This window comes from Palaemon carinicauda, chromosome 39 (assembly GCF_036898095.1).
Source record: "Palaemon carinicauda isolate YSFRI2023 chromosome 39, ASM3689809v2, whole genome shotgun sequence".
Taxonomy (NCBI): domain Eukaryota; kingdom Metazoa; phylum Arthropoda; class Malacostraca; order Decapoda; family Palaemonidae; genus Palaemon; species Palaemon carinicauda.
The window spans coordinates 21,149,277-21,168,509 of record NC_090763.1 but is presented as its reverse complement, the minus strand read 5'-3'; the positions used below and the strand labels follow the sequence as shown (position 1 = coordinate 21,168,509).

The 19,233-nt window shown below is 40.0% G+C and overlaps 1 protein-coding gene across 2 annotated transcripts in view; it reads left to right on the top strand.

The window, feature by feature from the left end:
• LOC137631065 (probable peptidoglycan muropeptide transporter SLC46) overlaps nucleotides 1-19,233 on the top strand; it is a 117,815-nt gene that overhangs the window by 63,263 nt on the left and 35,319 nt on the right. Inside the window, exon 1 of one of the 2 annotated variants that reach the window (XM_068362669.1) lies at nucleotides 568-960. The exons of the other annotated variant lie outside the window; for it this stretch is intronic. Within the exon in view, the coding sequence (XP_068218770.1) occupies nucleotides 907-960 (54 nt within the window). The 5' untranslated portion in view covers nucleotides 568-906. Of the gene's footprint in view, nucleotides 1-567; nucleotides 961-19,233 lie in introns of those variants that run through there. 2 annotated transcript variants of the gene reach the window in all.

Here is a 19,233-nt window from a genome sequence, read left to right as displayed (position 1 = left end):
CGTTAGGTTTACTCTCCCTCTCTCTCTCTCTTATATATATATATATATATATATATATATATATATATATATATATATATATATATATATATATATATATATATATGTGTGTGTGTGTGTGTGTGTGTGTGTGTGTCGTTTGATTGTCAGCCGTTTCTTGCTCATTGCAGGACAAAGGCCTCAGACACGTTACATGAGAGAGAGAGAGAGAGATTCTCCTTGTGATATGAGCGCAAGCACACAAATTTCGAAATCCTGCTATCTTGGAAAGTGAATCACCTTTCTATGGATTTTGCAATTTACTCGGAAGACCATTTCAAATTAATTACAGGATTAAAAAATCCGTCTCATTGATATCTTGAAGATTCGCTTGATCCCTTTCGAAGATTGTGGGTGATATAAAAGTTCTCCAATGTTATGATCGATAACATGTGTAAGACCTCCGTCGCTGAAACGAACGTATGTAACAACCTTGCCTATCGAACACGTATGATACGGAACGAACCAGACGTTCCTGCATACGGTTCGTGCGTCGCCTCCTATAAAAGCAAGGAAAACCACTGAAGAATGTGTCATTTCCAGCAACACTCCCGCACTAGTTGAGACACTTTAGAGTGAGAGGTTTTCCCAGTTAATATAGTCTCGTGTAGGAAAACAGAGCGGTCGGATAATATCGAAATCTTTAATCCCATTCAAAACGTCAACTGTATTCTCCGGGCGTAGGCCTACTTTAAAACTCTCACTGAAAGGAAGCTCCGTAAGCAATTACTTTCACCCTGTAAAACGATCAATTGTCAGTTATTGCAATTCCAAAAGCTCTTACAAACCGTCCAATCTTCCAGGCTGCTGTTTATTGATTAGTCGGTTAACTTATTTCGGTCAACCAGAAGTAGGCCTACAGTTCTAATGACTGTCCCAGAACTTCAAGAAATGAACCAAGAAAAGGATATTGAACTTACCGTAAGTATGTGTGCTATTTAGTCTTATTTATTTATTTATTTTTTTTTTTTTGGCGTAATTCAGACTTCAAACCATTCGAAGTAGTTTAAGCTTGGGTGGTGTAGATCCACGGTCTTGGCTTCAGGCCTTGTAAAAAATATTTGTATTGCCGTAAACCAATTTTCGTAAGTTATTCCAATTCGTGTCTGGCATGAATTAGGCGTACACGAGGTTACGCCTTTTGTAATTATACATGTTTATATGTTTAGTATATATACACGCGTATATATATATATATATATATATATATATATATATATATATATATATATATATATATATATATATATATATATATATAAAGGGTTCGTATATCCGCCACGATCACCAGATCTGTACTAATTGAGGCCACCCATACCAGGTTGGTTTGCTGTGAGCGATCAGATCAAAATCACCCATTGCCAATCCGCTCTGGCATGGATTAACATGTCTGAGGCTTTATATATATATATATATATATATATATATATATATATATATATATATATATATATATATATATATATATATATATATATAAACAATCATACACACATGACTAGACACAATTTTTATTGTTGTAAAGTTTTTAAAAGTCAAAGATATTTAAGTTTATTTTTTTTTTTCAGAAAAATTTGTCTGATATTTTAGTAATAATGAGATTATGTATTTTAAAATATTACAATACTTAAGAAGCATAGGATTTATAGATAAGATTAAATATTTCATTCATCATAGATTTGTATCTCATGAATTGTTTTTATCTCTTATATTTACTCTATTTTTCTATTATTATTGAGACTTCAATATATATTATATTTTATCTCTCCCGAATAAATTAGGGCTTGTGAGTCAAGCTTTGCTTATATGAATGGTAAATCTCGTTTTAAGAATAATAATAATGTATGTAAGCGACTGGTTGTGTTTTTAGGTTTGTCTGTATAAATTGCAGTCTATGTAACATTAATATACAAGTCACAGAATTATGTAGTATAATAATATGATAAGGTTGTGGAGAATTTTTATGTGAATGGTTGAGTGGGAACTTAGTCCAGGAAAGTCTCCCTACGGCAATTACCCAAAGCTCAACAGGGGAGGATAATGAGCACTTACTCTCGGGACACAAACGCCCTGCTAATACTTTACTGCCATAGTTCACTGACCGTCACTCTTAAATACAAAAGGAGGCAATTTTACTGTCCAGAGGCCGGAGAACTCCACACAATTTTGAAATAATTTATGGCCTACTCTAGCTTTGTCAGGGCTAGAGTCATCTCACTCTAAGGCTCTGTTTCGATTCCGTCCCAGTGACCCCAGTGAGATGCTGTACAGGTAACTTACGTTAATGCAACTAGAGACAATAAAAAAAGGGGGGAACAGTGGAGTATAAAAGTATAAAGTAAAGTTAAATGGGGATCTTCACCTTCAAAGCACTAAGTTAAAGAGCGTACACTCGCTGATACCAACTCACCTGTTTAGAGTAGGTTACTCTCAACACCTTGGGTACTTCTGACCCGTCAAATAGTATAAATTAGCTAAATTCATATAGTGTGGTTAAAGATACCAAAATGTGTAATCTATTCCAAATGATTTATTACAGAAAAGGGAATGGAAATAACTCGATGATTTTAACACAACAAATTAAAAATTGGAAAAAAAATATCAGTAACTCAAATATAAGTTTTACATGTGATAAAATGAATAAGTGAATTTACAACAAAAACTTGAAAACGTTGAACGGAATTAACACGTGGATTAAACCTCAAACAGAATAAATAAGTCAAAACATTCTGATCAACAATTTGTGCGGTAGGATGCTGTGAGGTCTCAACATGTGGTCAGTGACCTCAAGCAATTACCAAGATCAAAAAAATATGAATACATTAATTTCCATGCACGCAGCCCGAAAGATGTAATGCCAAATAATACCTAAACTTAACTTATGAGAAATTGAAACTTATCTAAAGGGGGAATGGCCATTAGTTAAACTCACAAGATTTTTATATGTTGTGGGCGCCCGTGTCCTAAATGTGGCGGTCTTCAGTTTGCTCACTAGGCCTACAGTACTTAATTTGCAGAGTCAACGGCCCCCTCCAAGCTCTCCAACTAGCCCCCAAGACTGGAACCGACGTGCTGTAGAATTAGCAGCTATGCACTAACACTGGTCATTTGCTTGACCTCTTCTACGACGTATTCTTGGCTAGTTATTGTGTAAGGGGACAGGCTAGTGATGGAGAGTGGGAGCACGAGGTTGACATTGGAGCCTGACTGGGCAGCTCCGTTTCGTACCGTGGCCTGTATGTTTGTGAGGTCGAGTTCAGGTCAGCTGCGTCCTCCTTTCTTCCCAAAAAAAAAGCATATCTTGGTGCGTAGGTCTACAGTCTTGAGATGCCAACTCTCATTTAGGACAGGCTCAAAAATCTTGTGCCTTGTGAATTTCAAGCAACACACTTATTTAGAATACAAGGAGAAATCTTGCAACTCCAGGGGGCAAAGATAATCCTAATTCTAAACAATTGGCATACAGAATAAAAATGAAACTAAAAGGTAATTTAGCAAGTCGGGCTTACGTGTGTGGACAACCATACCTCCTAGACTAGCAGACTTGAGTTGTAATTAAGAGATTTAAAATACTGTACCTAAATACTTACGGTAGAATAATGTATACAAACAACACAAAAGTATTAATCTTGGGACACTCGCTTAAGAAAGAGACATTACTCACATTTTTCCCAACCGTGACGTCACGAACAATAACAAAGTCTACGTATTAACTATGAAGAAGAAGAGTAGTGAAGAAAATTCTTCACACCCTGGGGATAAAGGGAGGAAAAAGAGAAGGGTTAGTGTAGACTAATGCAATGTGGATTAGGTGTTAGTATATGAGATGAGTATACTAAATGAATAAAGAATAAATGTGACTAGTTGCGCTATGCTATGTCAGCGATTGGCATTAAGTTGAACCGCGTACGAGATGAGTGCGAAGTACGATTTACAAGCGAGAGTCAAACAAAAGTGGTACGTATACAAGCGGAAGTAAAACAGAGTTAACTGTGACTTAGTACAAAAGGGTAACTACAACTGCAAGATAAGAGCGGAGGGAAGGACAAATCAAAAACTTCAGCAGTCCTTCACATGGTTGAGGAAGACTATGTAAAGCTACTACAAGATCTCCTGGAATAGGGCTCGCGCACGTTCAGCAGAGGCCCGTGTAGGCCTGGCGTGGCGAGGCGCCGCGATGACTCCAGGAGACCTAGCTTCGGCTGTGGTCTCATCATTTCTCTCGGCCAGTTGGTCTCTAGGAGGACTGTCGAGATTTTCGAGAGGAGGGGTGTTAGGAGGTTCCTCCTCACTTGGTTCGGATAGCGTTTGGCCATTTTCGTTAACCTCCAAAGGTATGAGTCGGTTGACTGGACGTACATACTCTCCATTTGCAGAGCGGACCTTGACTGTTCTTATGTGTCCATCTCGACCTGGGTATACTTCGAGTATACGGGTCAAAGGGTACTCCTCTCGGTTGACCTCGTCCAGAATCAACAAGCATAAATCTCCAACTCTAGGAATGTTCGGGTGGAGGCGACTAGACTTCTGGTGTCGTTCTCGAAGGGAACTGACATAGTCGTACTTCCACCTCTTCAGGAATGTTTGCAGCATGTTGGTCAGCTTCTGGTAATCTTTGCGGAGGATGTCCCCTTCTCGAAAAGTAGGATCAGTCAAGTCAGCCAGGTGGACTTGAGGTGCTAATGAGAGGGTTCGACCATAGAGTAAGTGGCTTGGGGTCAAAGGAGTATCAGTGGGGTCGTCAGCATCCAGATATGTTAGAGGCCGATCATTCACCACGCATTCTACTTCTCGGACCAAGGTCACAAACTCATCATACGTAGGGTGGCAACGGTAAGTGGCTTTGCGCAAGTTGAGTTTGGTAAACCCAATCAAGCGCTCGTAAAACCCTCCTTGCCACGGGGCTCGAGGAGTGATGAACTTCCAAGTGAGGTTGTGGGCCCGTTTGAACCCGTCGATAACAGGGTGTTGCATGAGTTCTGTCAAGAGTGTCTGACCAGCTTGAAAGGTTGAGGCATTGTCAGACACAAGGCACTGGGGCATCCCAAATCGGGCAGCCAGCCTTCGTATCGCTTGGACTAGTTCCACAACTGTCAAGGAAGTAGTAGTTTCTAAAGCTACTGCCCGCGTGGCAGCGCAGGTAAACAGCAGTACGTACACCATGTCCACATGGGAATGATGCACTTTGAAGCCGCCAGTGTAGTCCAGTCCAGTTACTCTGAAAGGGACCTCAGCATTGAGGCGGTTAGGGTGGACTGGAGCTAACGGTGGGGTTGGGTACGGCTGGCCTTGTACTCTTTTGCAATGTATGCACCGTTTGAGAATCTTCTTCACTTGCTGGCGCATTCGGGGAACCCAAAATTCCTTGCGTAAGTGGACAAGAAGAGTGGAGGTGTTACAGTGCAGCAGCACTTCATGCCAATGCTCAACAATAAGTTTCCAGAGAGCACAATGGGACTCTAGGAGAATGGGGTCCATGTAGCCGGACTCCGGGGGTGCATCACTGAGGCGGGATCGGCCTCTTAGAACACCGTTATTGTCAATATAGGGCTTCCGTTGTCCGATAAAGGCTCGTTCATCGGACGTCAACAAGGCGGGTTTACCTTGCAATTGTCGTAATATTTGGGGGTAACTGGCCGCCTGTGACACACGAATGATGGCGGTAAGTGGTCTTCGTGGGAACCTTTGGACTAAATGGGGGAATTTGTGCTCAGCCCATCCGCTCGTCAGGCGCAGCAAGGCTGCATAGCTCCTAACTGCCTCATCAAGAGATGAGAAATGAGCAAATCTTTGAGTTTGCGGTGGCAAAAGTCTAATGGGACAAGCTTTTATCTCCCATTCAGTAGGGAATCTGCTTTGGTCCGGGTAAGCTGAGACGTCGATCAGCCAGGCTGGTCCATGAAGCCATAAGTTGGACTTGAGGACGACTTTGGCGGCTACTCCCCGCGACGCCAGGTCCGCGGGATTGCAGGACGTGGGGACATGCTTGAGAAGCAACCGACAGTTCAACCTTATACGGTTTATCTCCTCAACCCTATTGAGAACATATGGGGACGTGCTCTGCCGGCTGTGTACCCACTGCAGGGCCGTGGAGGCATCGGACCACACTGTCGTAGAGACGTATGTTTCTGGACGTAATTCTATCAGATACTGGGCTAGTCGGCATCCAAACAGGAGTGCGGTCAACTCAAGCTTGGGAATGGACTGACTCTCGTCCAATTCCAGCATACGTTTAGGGGTAACTCGTGCCTTGGCTGTGAGGAGCTGGCATTTACCTTCAATTGTGACCACGTAGCAAGCCACTCCAAAGGCTTGCTTGGAGGCATCTGCAAACACATGTAATGCAGCCTGGTGACCCTGATGTGCATTTCGAGGCACCTTAATGTTCTCGAGACCCTTGTATTTCTTAAGAATGGCACCGAGCTCGCGGATCAATTCTTCGCTCAGGCGTGAATCCCAACTTTGATCCATCATCCAGAGTTTCTGAATGAAGAGTTTGCCGAGGATAGTGACCGGCGAGATCAGGCCAATAGGGTCGTAGATGGAAGAAAACAGAGAGACAACCTTCCTCTTGGTGTTGACGTGTGAATAGTCCTCTAACATCAGTCCTGAGGGGAGCTTGACGGCTAATGTGTCATCCGCGGTGTTCCAGTCCAGACCGAGGTAATCTTGGGGGCCCGTTTCGGTGAAGTCTCCCGAGATGGGGGCATTAGTGGTCCATTTGGCAAGGGGCATGTTGGCTTCCAGCATAATTTTTTCTATGGACTGTCTTTCACTAAGGATGTCCGTGGGCGAGTCGTAGCAACGTTGAAAGTTGTCAACGTAGAAGCTTGTTTTAAGCTGTGAGGCAAGACTACTCGTTTGAGCATCCAGGTGGTGTTGGATTGTCTGGTTGAGCAAATATGGGCTCGAGGTGGCCCCAAACAGGACCACTTTGAAGCGGTACGCAACAACTTCGGACATACTGGAGTCCTTAAAGAAAAGAAACCGACAGTAATCACGGTGTTCCTGAGCGATCTCAATCCGCAGGAAAGCCTTAGAGATGTCTGCCGTCAAACCAAATGGCTTTTCCCTAAACCGGAGGATCATGGACTGAATTTTTGAGGCTAAGTTTGGCCCGGTGTACAAGGATTCATTCAGAGACCTTGAATTTGGTCCCGATTTAGCCGAGGCATTGAATACTATGCGCATTGGTGTGGAGGTGGAATTTTTGAGGACAGGATGATGGGGTAGGTAGTGCATTTGACCGTCATTATGAGGTTCTAGCTCGACCGGCTCGATAAAGCCCTCCTTCATGTACTCGTCAAGGATGGCTTGGTACTTGATGAATAACTGAGGGTCTTTAGATTTTTTAAGGGACATCAGCTGGGCAAAAGCCCTACCAAAATTTATCTCTGGTCGGCTATCACTCTTGAAGGGTAGTTGCACTGTGTATCTTCCGTTTGCGTACCGTGTAGTACGCTTGAAGAGATCAACGGCCTGTGCCTCAAGATGGCTGAAGGGTTCATTGCTTATGCCCACAGCATCGAGTTTCCAAAGATTCTCGACGGGGGGCTCTACTCCCACAGGGTCTGTTACGCTGATGCGGTTTAGTGTGAGCGACAGACTATCAACCTCTGGGGGTTCTGTCCCTTCTCGTGACCAATCTGGCAGCTCTCCCCAAACCACATATCCACCTGGTGTACTGAACAAGTTGACACCCTTGATGTTGTGAGTGCGCTTGAGGAGTCGGGGAAGGTAATCGGCTCCGAGGATGATCTCTATGCCAGTGGCATTGTCATCTGGCTGCCTGTCTGCAAGACGTAGACCACTAGCCTCTAGAGTGCGAACTGCATGGGTATATCCAGGCGTCCTTATGTTCTTCCCCACGTTCGGGTTGACAATGGCAACGACCTTATGCTTGCGGCGACCAATTTTCAAATTGAACTGCACCAAGTCTGAACACTGAGGTGGTTCGTCCATGTTGAACGAGTTGAGTCGGAACACGATTTTTCCGACAGGAGCAAGGTTCAGTGACTTGACTACATTGGGATGAACAAACGTGCGTTGGGCACCACAATCCAGGAAAACTCGGGTGGTGTGTTTAAGTTTTCCATTAATTAGATCGCCAGTGAAGGTGGGTAGAACAGCAGGGTTTATTTCGTTCGCCTGGTTGGTTTGTTCAGTCTCACTCGAGGCTATGTGGTTAAGTTGAACAGAAGGTGGATCTGCTCTTGGCCCATCGGGTTGGTGACCCACGGTCACGATGTTAGGGCAGAGAGGCAATTTGTGGGCACGTTGGCAGTTCTGGCATGTAACATGGGCGTTGCAATCACGGGTAACATGTTGCGTCGAAAAACATTTAGTGCAACAGCCTAGTTGGTTCAACCGCGTTAACCGACTATTTGAATCGGGGAACCGGGGGCATTTTGTTGATGAGTGACCATTGTGGTCACAGAAAACACAATTGTACCGAACAGGGTTACCTGTTGGTGGGGGAGCTCTGGCCGGCTCCGGTGCACGCTTCTGAGTGGGTTTTGCTGGGTTTTGGGTTGGTGTGGATGGTGTCTTCGGCTTAAGGGCATCACTGGTTGCTCTATGGAAGGACTTAGCCGATTTTGTAATTGAATTGCCGTTTACTCCAGAGTTAGATGGTTTAACAGGAAGCCGGTCTTTGCTTGGCTCCGTCAACAGTTTGGCTAGCTCCTTTGTGCGTGCATGTTCGTATAGTCCGTCCTTTAACTCTTGCAAGGACACGGATGTGCTATTGTAACGGCGATAAACTGTCTCCAAGAGAGTGGGGTTTAGCTTACTCAGGATGGCATGCTCCAACAGATCTTCGGACAAGGGGGCTTTGGTCACTTGCACGTATTCTTCCTCAGCATTGTTCCACTCCATCAGAAACCGTCTGAGGTCAGGGCCATCATCCGCTGGGGGGCTCATACTAAAGAGCTTCTTACGCAGCAAATGACGGTCAAGATCAGGGGATTCGTACTCCTGGATGAGGTTAGCGATGGTCCTCTCGTACAAACCCTCTGTCCAGATCCTGTTTCCAGCAAGACGTCGGGCTGGTCCTCTTAGGCACCGTAGAAGGATCTTGTACTTATCCGCTGGGGAATATTTGGGAGATTCGTGTATGGTTTGACGGAAAAGGCTCCACCAACCCGTCCAACGTTCCCTACGACCTTCAAAAATGGGGGGATCAGGCTCAGAGGCAACGGACACATAAACAGTCTGCGGGCTTGCGCCAGGTGTTTGATTCTGGGCTTGGTTGCCAGTGGTCTTATGGAACACAATGCTACTGAAGGCCGTTTCAATTCGTTTTGCACAGTCAACCAGCATTGGGTAATTCGCCACCACGGTCGGATGTTTATAATGAGACCGCCAAAACTGTTTGTATTCATTGAGTTTGCCCCTGATACCTCCGATGTGAACGCTAAAGTGATCCAACCCAGGGGACGACATGCGTGAAAGATCTACTGAACTTAGGCTATGGAGGGCCAGATCTGCGTCCTCACATAGAAATTTGAAATCGACCTCCTGTTGCTCAAGCCGTAAGTTAAGTTCCTCCAAGCTGAGAGCTTCAGCCTGAGGTTGTGGAGGGTTACCGAGATTAAGAATTTGTAAAGACATTTTGGATGAAACCCTTGGATGTGCGGAGTTTGCAAATTCAAAGTTAAATAAATTCTTAAGATTTATGGGTATGTCTGAGGAATGGAAATTCACCCTACTCGAAAGGTTTGGGAAACTTGTGCGGCTATGTGTGCACAAGAAGTGACCATGGATTGGTTAAATGCACAATGAAAAAGTGTGGTAAGTGGCAATGACAATTTACAACTATACAGTATAGGCTAGCACCAAAATGACAAAGTAAATAGAACTTAGATAGTCGCAAAAATTACTCAATGTGACTAGTAGCACATGGAAATCGCAAAACAATTTAAACACCACTCGCGCTAAGGCTAAACTTGAAATTACCTCATGCAAAGGATAACTAAATCTCACTCACAACAGAGGACATTACATAAAGCTTTCCTCACGCGGAGGTTAAACGCAAAAGTTTCTCTCAAAAAGGACAAAAGTGCAAATTTACGCTGAGGCTGAAGGTAAAATTATTGACGCACTTGTCAAGTGGTAATCACAAATAAAATAGGATACGCTACACATGGGTAAGACGACCTTTAACAAATTTTTTAGTGACTACATGAAATTGTAGGCTTAGCAATATCGCGCTAAAAGTTCTGTGACCAAGGACACGGGGTTAAGCTTACAAGAGGGGTTAGTAAGAAAATTACAGCACTTGCACAAAGGATGGTAAACCGAGGTACAAAATTATGGAAAAAAGTAGATTGGCAAATTAAGTCGAACAGAGCAAAATGAACGGTGCTCGCCTGGAGCAGTAAACAATGAAGTCTGAACAACGAAAGGGATATACCTTAGTTCCAGTGTCTCGGAACTTTCTGGTTAAATGCCAAAATTAGGTGAACAGATCATATGAACCGACGGGCATAGAAATTCGCAAGTTAATAGTAAAACATGCAGCATGCAACCTAAATCGATGACCTGAACATATCTAGTTCTGTCGTCTCAGAACTCATAAATAAACCTGGTTACACTGTCTTCCTTAAGCGTGTGTCAAATACTATAAAATTACAAAACTCTTCTCTCGTTCCAACTCAAGTCTGGGCATTACACTTTCTACAATGTGGCTGGTGCATGTGGGTAAGTGTGGTATAGCGAGGTATTTATTGCTTAAACAAGCTAGGTTACGTTAATTTAATTACCCAAAAGTCAAAGGTGATAGATCCGGTTCGAAGGACCACTCGTGTGGAGAATTTTTATGTGAATGGTTGAGTGGGAACTTAGTCCAGGAAAGTCTCCCTACGGCAATTACCCAAAGCTCAACAGGGGAGGATAATGAGCACTTACTCTCGGGACACAAACGCCCTGCTAATACTTTACTGCCATAGTTCACTGACCGTCACTCTTAAATACAAAAGGAGGCAATTTTACTGTCCAGAGGCCGGAGAACTCCACACAATTTTGAAATAATTTATGGCCTACTCTAGCTTTGTCAGGGCTAGAGTCATCTCACTCTAAGGCTCTGTTTCGATTCCGTCCCAGTGACCCCAGTGAGATGCTGTACAGGTAACTTACGTTAATGCAACTAGAGACAATAAAAAAAGGGGGGAACAGTGGAGTATAAAAGTATAAAGTAAAGTTAAATGGGGATCTTCACCTTCAAAGCACTAAGTTAAAGAGCGTACACTCGCTGATACCAACTCACCTGTTTAGAGTAGGTTACTCTCAACACCTTGGGTACTTCTGACCCGTCAAATAGTATAAATTAGCTAAATTCATATAGTGTGGTTAAAGATACCAAAATGTGTAATCTATTCCAAATGATTTATTACAGAAAAGGGAATGGAAATAACTCGATGATTTTAACACAACAAATTAAAAATTGGAAAAAAAATATCAGTAACTCAAATATAAGTTTTACATGTGATAAAATGAATAAGTGAATTTACAACAAAAACTTGAAAACGTTGAACGGAATTAACACGTGGATTAAACCTCAAACAGAATAAATAAGTCAAAACATTCTGATCAACAATTTGTGCGGTAGGATGCTGTGAGGTCTCAACATGTGGTCAGTGACCTCAAGCAATTACCAAGATCAAAAAAATATGAATACATTAATTTCCATGCACGCAGCCCGAAAGATGTAATGCCAAATAATACCTAAACTTAACTTATGAGAAATTGAAACTTATCTAAAGGGGGAATGGCCATTAGTTAAACTCACAAGATTTTTATATGTTGTGGGCGCCCGTGTCCTAAATGTGGCGGTCTTCAGTTTGCTCACTAGGCCTACAGTACTTAATTTGCAGAGTCAACGGCCCCCTCCAAGCTCTCCAACTAGCCCCCAAGACTGGAACCGACGTGCTGTAGAATTAGCAGCTATGCACTAACACTGGTCATTTGCTTGACCTCTTCTACGACGTATTCTTGGCTAGTTATTGTGTAAGGGGACAGGCTAGTGATGGAGAGTGGGAGCACGAGGTTGACATTGGAGCCTGACTGGGCAGCTCCGTTTCGTACCGTGGCCTGTATGTTTGTGAGGTCGAGTTCAGGTCAGCTGCGTCCTCCTTTCTTCCCAAAAAAAAAGCATATCTTGGTGCGTAGGTCTACAGTCTTGAGATGCCAACTCTCATTTAGGACAGGCTCAAAAATCTTGTGCCTTGTGAATTTCAAGCAACACACTTATTTAGAATACAAGGAGAAATCTTGCAACTCCAGGGGGCAAAGATAATCCTAATTCTAAACAATTGGCATACAGAATAAAAATGAAACTAAAAGGTAATTTAGCAAGTCGGGCTTACGTGTGTGGACAACCATACCTCCTAGACTAGCAGACTTGAGTTGTAATTAAGAGATTTAAAATACTGTACCTAAATACTTACGGTAGAATAATGTATACAAACAACACAAAAGTATTAATCTTGGGACACTCGCTTAAGAAAGAGACATTACTCACATTTTTCCCAACCGTGACGTCACGAACAATAACAAAGTCTACGTATTAACTATGAAGAAGAAGAGTAGTGAAGAAAATTCTTCACAAAGGTGTTTTGATTAACGGACATATGAGTTACTTGATATTTTTACCGTTAAAGGTGACATTTTTATCAACAGTTTGTTAACGTATGTCCTTATTTGAGAGAGAGAGAGAGAGAGAGAGAGAGAGAGAGAGAGAGAGAGAGAGAGAGAGAGAGAGAGAGAGTATCCATGCATTTATAACGGACAAACTTATTTTTTTTTTAAGTTTTTATAGTTTATATATGAAAGATCGAATTTAATGTTACTGTATTTAAATAATTTTATTTTTATTGTTTATTACTTCTCGTGTAATTTATTTCCTTGTTTCCTTTCCTCACTCGGGTAGTTTTCCCTGTTGAGGCCCTTGGGCATAATTATAGCATCCTGCTTTTTTAACTAGGATTATAGCTTATCTTGTAATAATAATAATAATAGTTGTTTTCACCATTCTTAAAGTTTCTCGCTGATATCCGATAATTATAGAATAAATCTTGATGCCATTTAATTAACAACTCTCTTAATTAATTTGTTAGCAATCGAAGAATATGTTGGACTAGAGTTGGAGACTCGCTCAAGCTCGATAGTTTCTTGTAAGTGTCCGCAACCTCACTATCCTTGTGAGCTAGGGATGGGTGTTATAGGGGAGGCTCTATGTCTGCTTGCTGAGTCATTAGCAGCCATTGCCTGGCCCTCCCTGGTCCTTGCTTGGGTGGAGAATGAGCTTGGTTTATCTCTAGGGTACTGCCCTGCTAGAGCTTTGTCCCCTCTACCAGGCCTTGGATAATTTGGTGTCTAGACGTGACTCCTGGAAATTTCATGTATGCCTAAGACTTACTTTTATTATTATTATTATTATTATTATTATTATTATTATTATTATTATTATTATTATTAGCCAAGCTACAACCCTAGTTGGAAAAGCTAGATGCTATGAGGCCAGGGGGTCCAACAGGGAAAAATAGCCCGTCGAGGAAAGGAAATAAGGAAATAAATAAACGATGAAAACAAATTAACAATAAATCATTCTACTAACAATAACAACGTCAAAACAGATATGTCATATATAAACTATAAAAAGACTTATGTCAGCCTGTTCAACATAAAAACATTTGCTGCAACTTTGACATTTCACGTCTCATGTACCGTCATTTGATGAAATGATCCTGATTTTAAGGTGCCCTTGAGTTAGGAGCCCAGCAAGCCATGAGACACCATTGACTGATAAGGCAGCTAGACTTCGAAACTCCGTCATTGATCCTCGTGGTTGTGACGTCACATAGCTTGCAATCTAATCACCGATTCTTCCATAGACTCGTGAAATTATTTCTTGGCATCGTGTTGAAAACTAGTGTGGAAAAGTTGTCGTTATTCGGGGTCGCCTTTAAATCTAGTATTATTAGATAAGTTTACCGCCAACTAGATCTTTAGTAATTCGAATTCCTTAAATATCTCTCTCTCTCTCTCTCTCTCTCTCTCTCTCTCTCTCTCTCTCTCTCTCTCTCTCTCTCTCTCTGTCTATATATATATATATATATATATATATGTGTGTGTGTGTGTGTGTATATATATATATATATATATATATATATATATATATATATATATATATATATATATATATATATATATATTACTAGTGTATCTGACCCGTCAAAAATGAAGTCTAAGTATATTTGACGGGTCTCGTACACTAGTGTGTACATATCATCATCATCATCATCTCTCCCATGCCTATTGATGCAAAGGGCTCAGTTAGATTTCACCAGTCGTCTCAATCTTGAGCTTTTAAAAAAAATCAATACTTCTCCATTCATTACCACCTATTTCACGCTTCAGAGTCCTCAGCCATATAGGCCTGGGTCTTCCAACTCTCCTAGTGCCTTGTGGAGCCCAGTTGAAAGTTTGGTGAATTAATCTCTTTTGTGGAGTGCGAAAGACAAGCCCAAACCATCTCCTTCTTCCCCTCTCCATGATCACATCCACTTATAGCACTTTAGTAATCTCTCATAGTTTCATTTCTAATCCTGGCCTACCATTCAACTCCCAATATTCTTCTGAGGGCTTTGTTCCCAGATCTACAAAATTTGTTTGATATTCTTTCATAGTTATACCACGATTCATGTCCGTACATTAACACCGATCTTACTAAACTGATATTTAGCCTGATTTTTATATGTAGCCTAATTTCAGGCGATTTGATTTCCAAATTTACTTAACCTAGCCATTGTTTATTTGGCTTTTATCAATCTTTCATTATACTCAGATTCTAAAGATCCTGTATTAGAAATCAGAGTTCCTGAATATTCAAATGATTCCACGTCATTAAACATTTCTCCTTCCTATATTTCATCTTTCATTGCATATTCCGTTCTCATCATCTTTTTACTATCTATATTGAGCCCAACCTCATGTGGTATTTCATGCATTTTTGTAAACAAGCTTTACAAGTCCTGTGGTGTTCTGCTAATAAGGACATCATCAGCATACTCTAGGTCTGCTAATTTCCTGATACCAATCCCGTCCAATCATTCTCCGCCATCCCCCAACTGTTCTATGCATTTCAAAATCCATGAGGAGGATAAACAACATAGGAGACAACACATTCTCTTCGATTACTCCAGTTCACTGGAAATTCATTTGATAGAACTCCATATACATTAACTTTGCATTTGCTATGCTAATGAACAGACTTAATCAAATTTACATATTTAGGAGGAACTCCATAATAACGCAGGACTCTTCGCAAAATTGGCCGGTGCACACTATCAAAGGCTTTTTTCATAGTCCACGCATGCCATCAAAAGTGCATTTCTATATTCTACACATTGCTGTACGACATGTTTTAAAATGAAAATTGGGCAGTACAACTTCTACCTTTTCTAAATCCTGCTTGTACACACACACGCACACACATGCATATATATATATATATATATATATATATATATATATATATATATATATATATATATAAGTGTGTGTGTGTATGTGTATGTGTGTGTTCAATAAAGGCAATTTTTCTATTAGTGTTATGGTAATTCCTGTACGAATCCTTATATCGTTGGAACTTCCGAAGTTCAAACAGGCTAACATAAGTCGCTCTTCATAGTTTAGGTATGATAGATCTGCTTTAACGTCGTTTCAATCATAAGGTATTTTATATTAGTTTTTCGTTGTTTTTGATCAAGTTTGTTTTTTTCCTCACTGGGCTATTCTTTCCCCTGTTGGAGCCCTTAGACTTATAGCATCCTTCTTTCCAACTATAGTCCATTTCTTTTAGCGAGGCAGATTTGCACCGACTCGCAACGGTGCCCTTCTAGCTCGGGAAAGTTCCCTGATCGCTGATAGGTTAGAATTATCTTGTCCAACCAATCAGCGATTAGGAAACTTTTCCGAGCTAAAAGGGCACCGCTGCGAGTTGGTGCAAATATGCCTCGCTAAAAGAAATTGACTATAGGGTTGTAGTTATCCCTGCAGGACTGTTTTGTCGACTCTCCATCTTTATCAAGACATTATTGATTTACAGTAGTTTAAAAAATACATTTATATAAAAGGTTTCAGCTAAATTACGAACAATTTATTCAATAAGGTCCTCAGTCAATTTCCCTTTTTGTAATATTCAAAGTATATATGAAGTATTGAATTACTTTAATTTATATATTTTTTCATTTTCTTATAAGATTTAAAATATTGTTGAATCGAATTGTAATTTAGCTGAACCTTTTGTTTTTTCGTCAAAATATTTACCGTTTCTTTAAAACAAAGGTTTAACGTTTAAGAATCTGAAGAAACTACCAATACGAGGATTACTGTATTGAACACCTTGGCGTCACTAAGACAATACTGTCTTTAATGAGAATTCCATGAGATATAAGCTGTGGCCTGAATGCATAAATAATTGTAAGTTTTCAGTTACTGTATTTAAGTAGATAGTAGCTTACTCATTAATACATTTTCATGTAATTAATTTATTACCTCCGCCAGCATAGTTGGAAGGAGGTTATGTTTAACCCCCTGTTTGTGTGTGTGTTTGTGGTTTGTTTTTGAACAGCTTCCTGGTCACAATTTTAATCGTAAAGTAATGAAACCTTCAGGGATTAACTGTTTTGTAAAAATCTGGAAATGTATATATTTTGGAAGGTCAATGTCATGGTCAAGCAAAATGTCCAATTCACGTAATCAGTCATAAGTTTGGACATCATTGTCACAAAGACTTCAAACTTGGTTCATATTTGAGTATAAAAATCCACGCCAATTAATACATTCAAAGGTCAAGGTCAAGCAAAAGGTCGAGAAATAAGCTGCCGCTGTGGAGGTCTGTCTTGTAATGAGTGCCCCTCTAATTTAAATTGATATTCTCAATGCTATTTGACTGGTAAAATAAGATAATGAAAGAGTTAAAGTACTGGCAATTTGAGCTGCTAAATATGTTAAAATATTTTGGAAGCCAAATTTCTGCTCTTACAATTTCTCTTTTAATTTTTCAAACCCATTTCCCCTTTAAGATATAGTTTTTTTTTTTTTTTTTTTTTTTTTTTTTTTTTTTTTTTTTTTTTTTTTTTTTTTTTTTTTTTTCTCTTAATGACCAGTCGGATGGAAATGTGACATCGCTTGACTATTATTACTCCTACCATTATTATTATTATTATTATTATTATTATTATTATTATTTTATTATTACCTCAGGCTACGAAGTTGGGAGGAGGTTATGTTTTTGCCCCTGTTAGTCTGGTTGTCCGTTTGTCATTCTGTCTATGAACGACTTCCTGACCAGAATCTTATTCATAGAACAGTGAAACATTCAGTGATTAATTATTACGTTAAAGTGATTCAATTTTGAAAGCCGTAAGTCAAAGGTCAAGGTAAAGGTCGAGCAAAAGGTCGACCAAATTAACCCTAAGGCAAGCTGGTTTCGAGAAATAAGCTACCGTAGCGAAGATCTGCACTCTCAGAGTAAGTTTCTAGTTTATTATTATTATTATTATTATTATTATTATTATTATTATTATTATTATCATTATTATTATTATTATTATTATTATTATTATTATTATTATTATTATTATTATTATTATTATTATGGCGCAATTGAAGAAAACCCAATGAGTTAGAAAATATGAATTCCTGAGGCAATACTCATGAAGGAAACTATTTGCGGTTGTCTAAAGTGTTTTATAAACATGAACAATAGCCCAATAATGGTCGAGGCTAATAGACGGCAAATAGTCACGCTATGAGGCATGTCTATTGAAATCCCTTGAATCGTGTTTCATTCACTTCGCCTGATGGCCGAGAACATCGATTCTTATAACTCATGCTCTGTGTATTCGTAGAGCATGAATGAAACGTTTTGCCCAGACTTGGTACAGCCGTAAAACTCTCTCTCTCTCTCTCTCTCTCTCTCTCTCTCTCTCTCTCTCTCTCTCTCTCTCTCTCTCTCTCTCTCTCTCTCTCTCTCTCTCGTGTATAGCAAGTGAATCCAAGAGAAAACCCCCACAAAGTCCGACAATGTGAACTACGATAAAGTAAACAATTTCAATATACATTAAAATAATCTTTGCCATTTACATGATATATATATATATATATATATATATTACTTATTTTATGCATACTTGATAACTGCTGGATTTTTTTTTTTCCTCCATGAGCTTGCACTACGCCAAGTTGAAATATTCTTCTTTCCTGTTCATTCGCTGACAACGGATGCCGTGTACGATATTTCAGCTTTGTGTAGTGCAAGTTCATGAACAGAGTGAACAAAAGCAAAAACAATGATCCTGCAGTGTCAAATATAGATAAGATAACAGAAATAAAACATGTAAATGACAGATAGGTTTTTTGTATACGGAAACAGTAAACGTAATCTTCATCTGCTGATTCTCATCTTAATTTGTTGGACAGGAACTTACGGTCTATTAAATTTCTTATTCCTGATCTAGATATTAATCTCTGGCACCGTCGTTCAAATAGTTCGTTATGCATGTTGCATAAGATTTTTCATAATTCTGACCTTCCTTCACATTCAGATCTTCCCGGACATTACCATTCTGTTCGTAATATTAGGTATGCAGTAAATTCTAATAGTTGGGCCTTCTCCATCATGAGGCTCAATACTACACAGTGTTCAAGAAGTTTAATTCCATCCATGGCCAAGTTGTGGAATGAAGGTCTGCATTCTATAGACCTTGTGTGGAATGATCTTCCTAATCGGGTAGTTGAATCGGTAGAACTTCAAAAGTTCAAACTTGCAACAAATGTTTTTATGTTGAACAGGCTGACATGTCTATTTTTATGATTTATATAAGAAATATCTGTTTTATTGTTTATATTGTTCTTTAAATATTTTATTTCAATTGTTTATTACTTTTCATATAGTTTATTTCGTTATTTCCTTTCCTCACTTAGCTATTTTTTCCTGTTGGACCCCTTGGACTTAGAGGATCCTGCTTATCCAACTTTAGTTGTAGCTTAGCTAGTAATAATAATAATGATAATAATGTGCACATCAACAGAAAGTGGCTCATTACTACTGTATGTATACATAATAGTAAGTCATAAATAAAAAGAAACTTCAAACTTATAAAAAAAAAATCTTTGCTTTATTTCAAC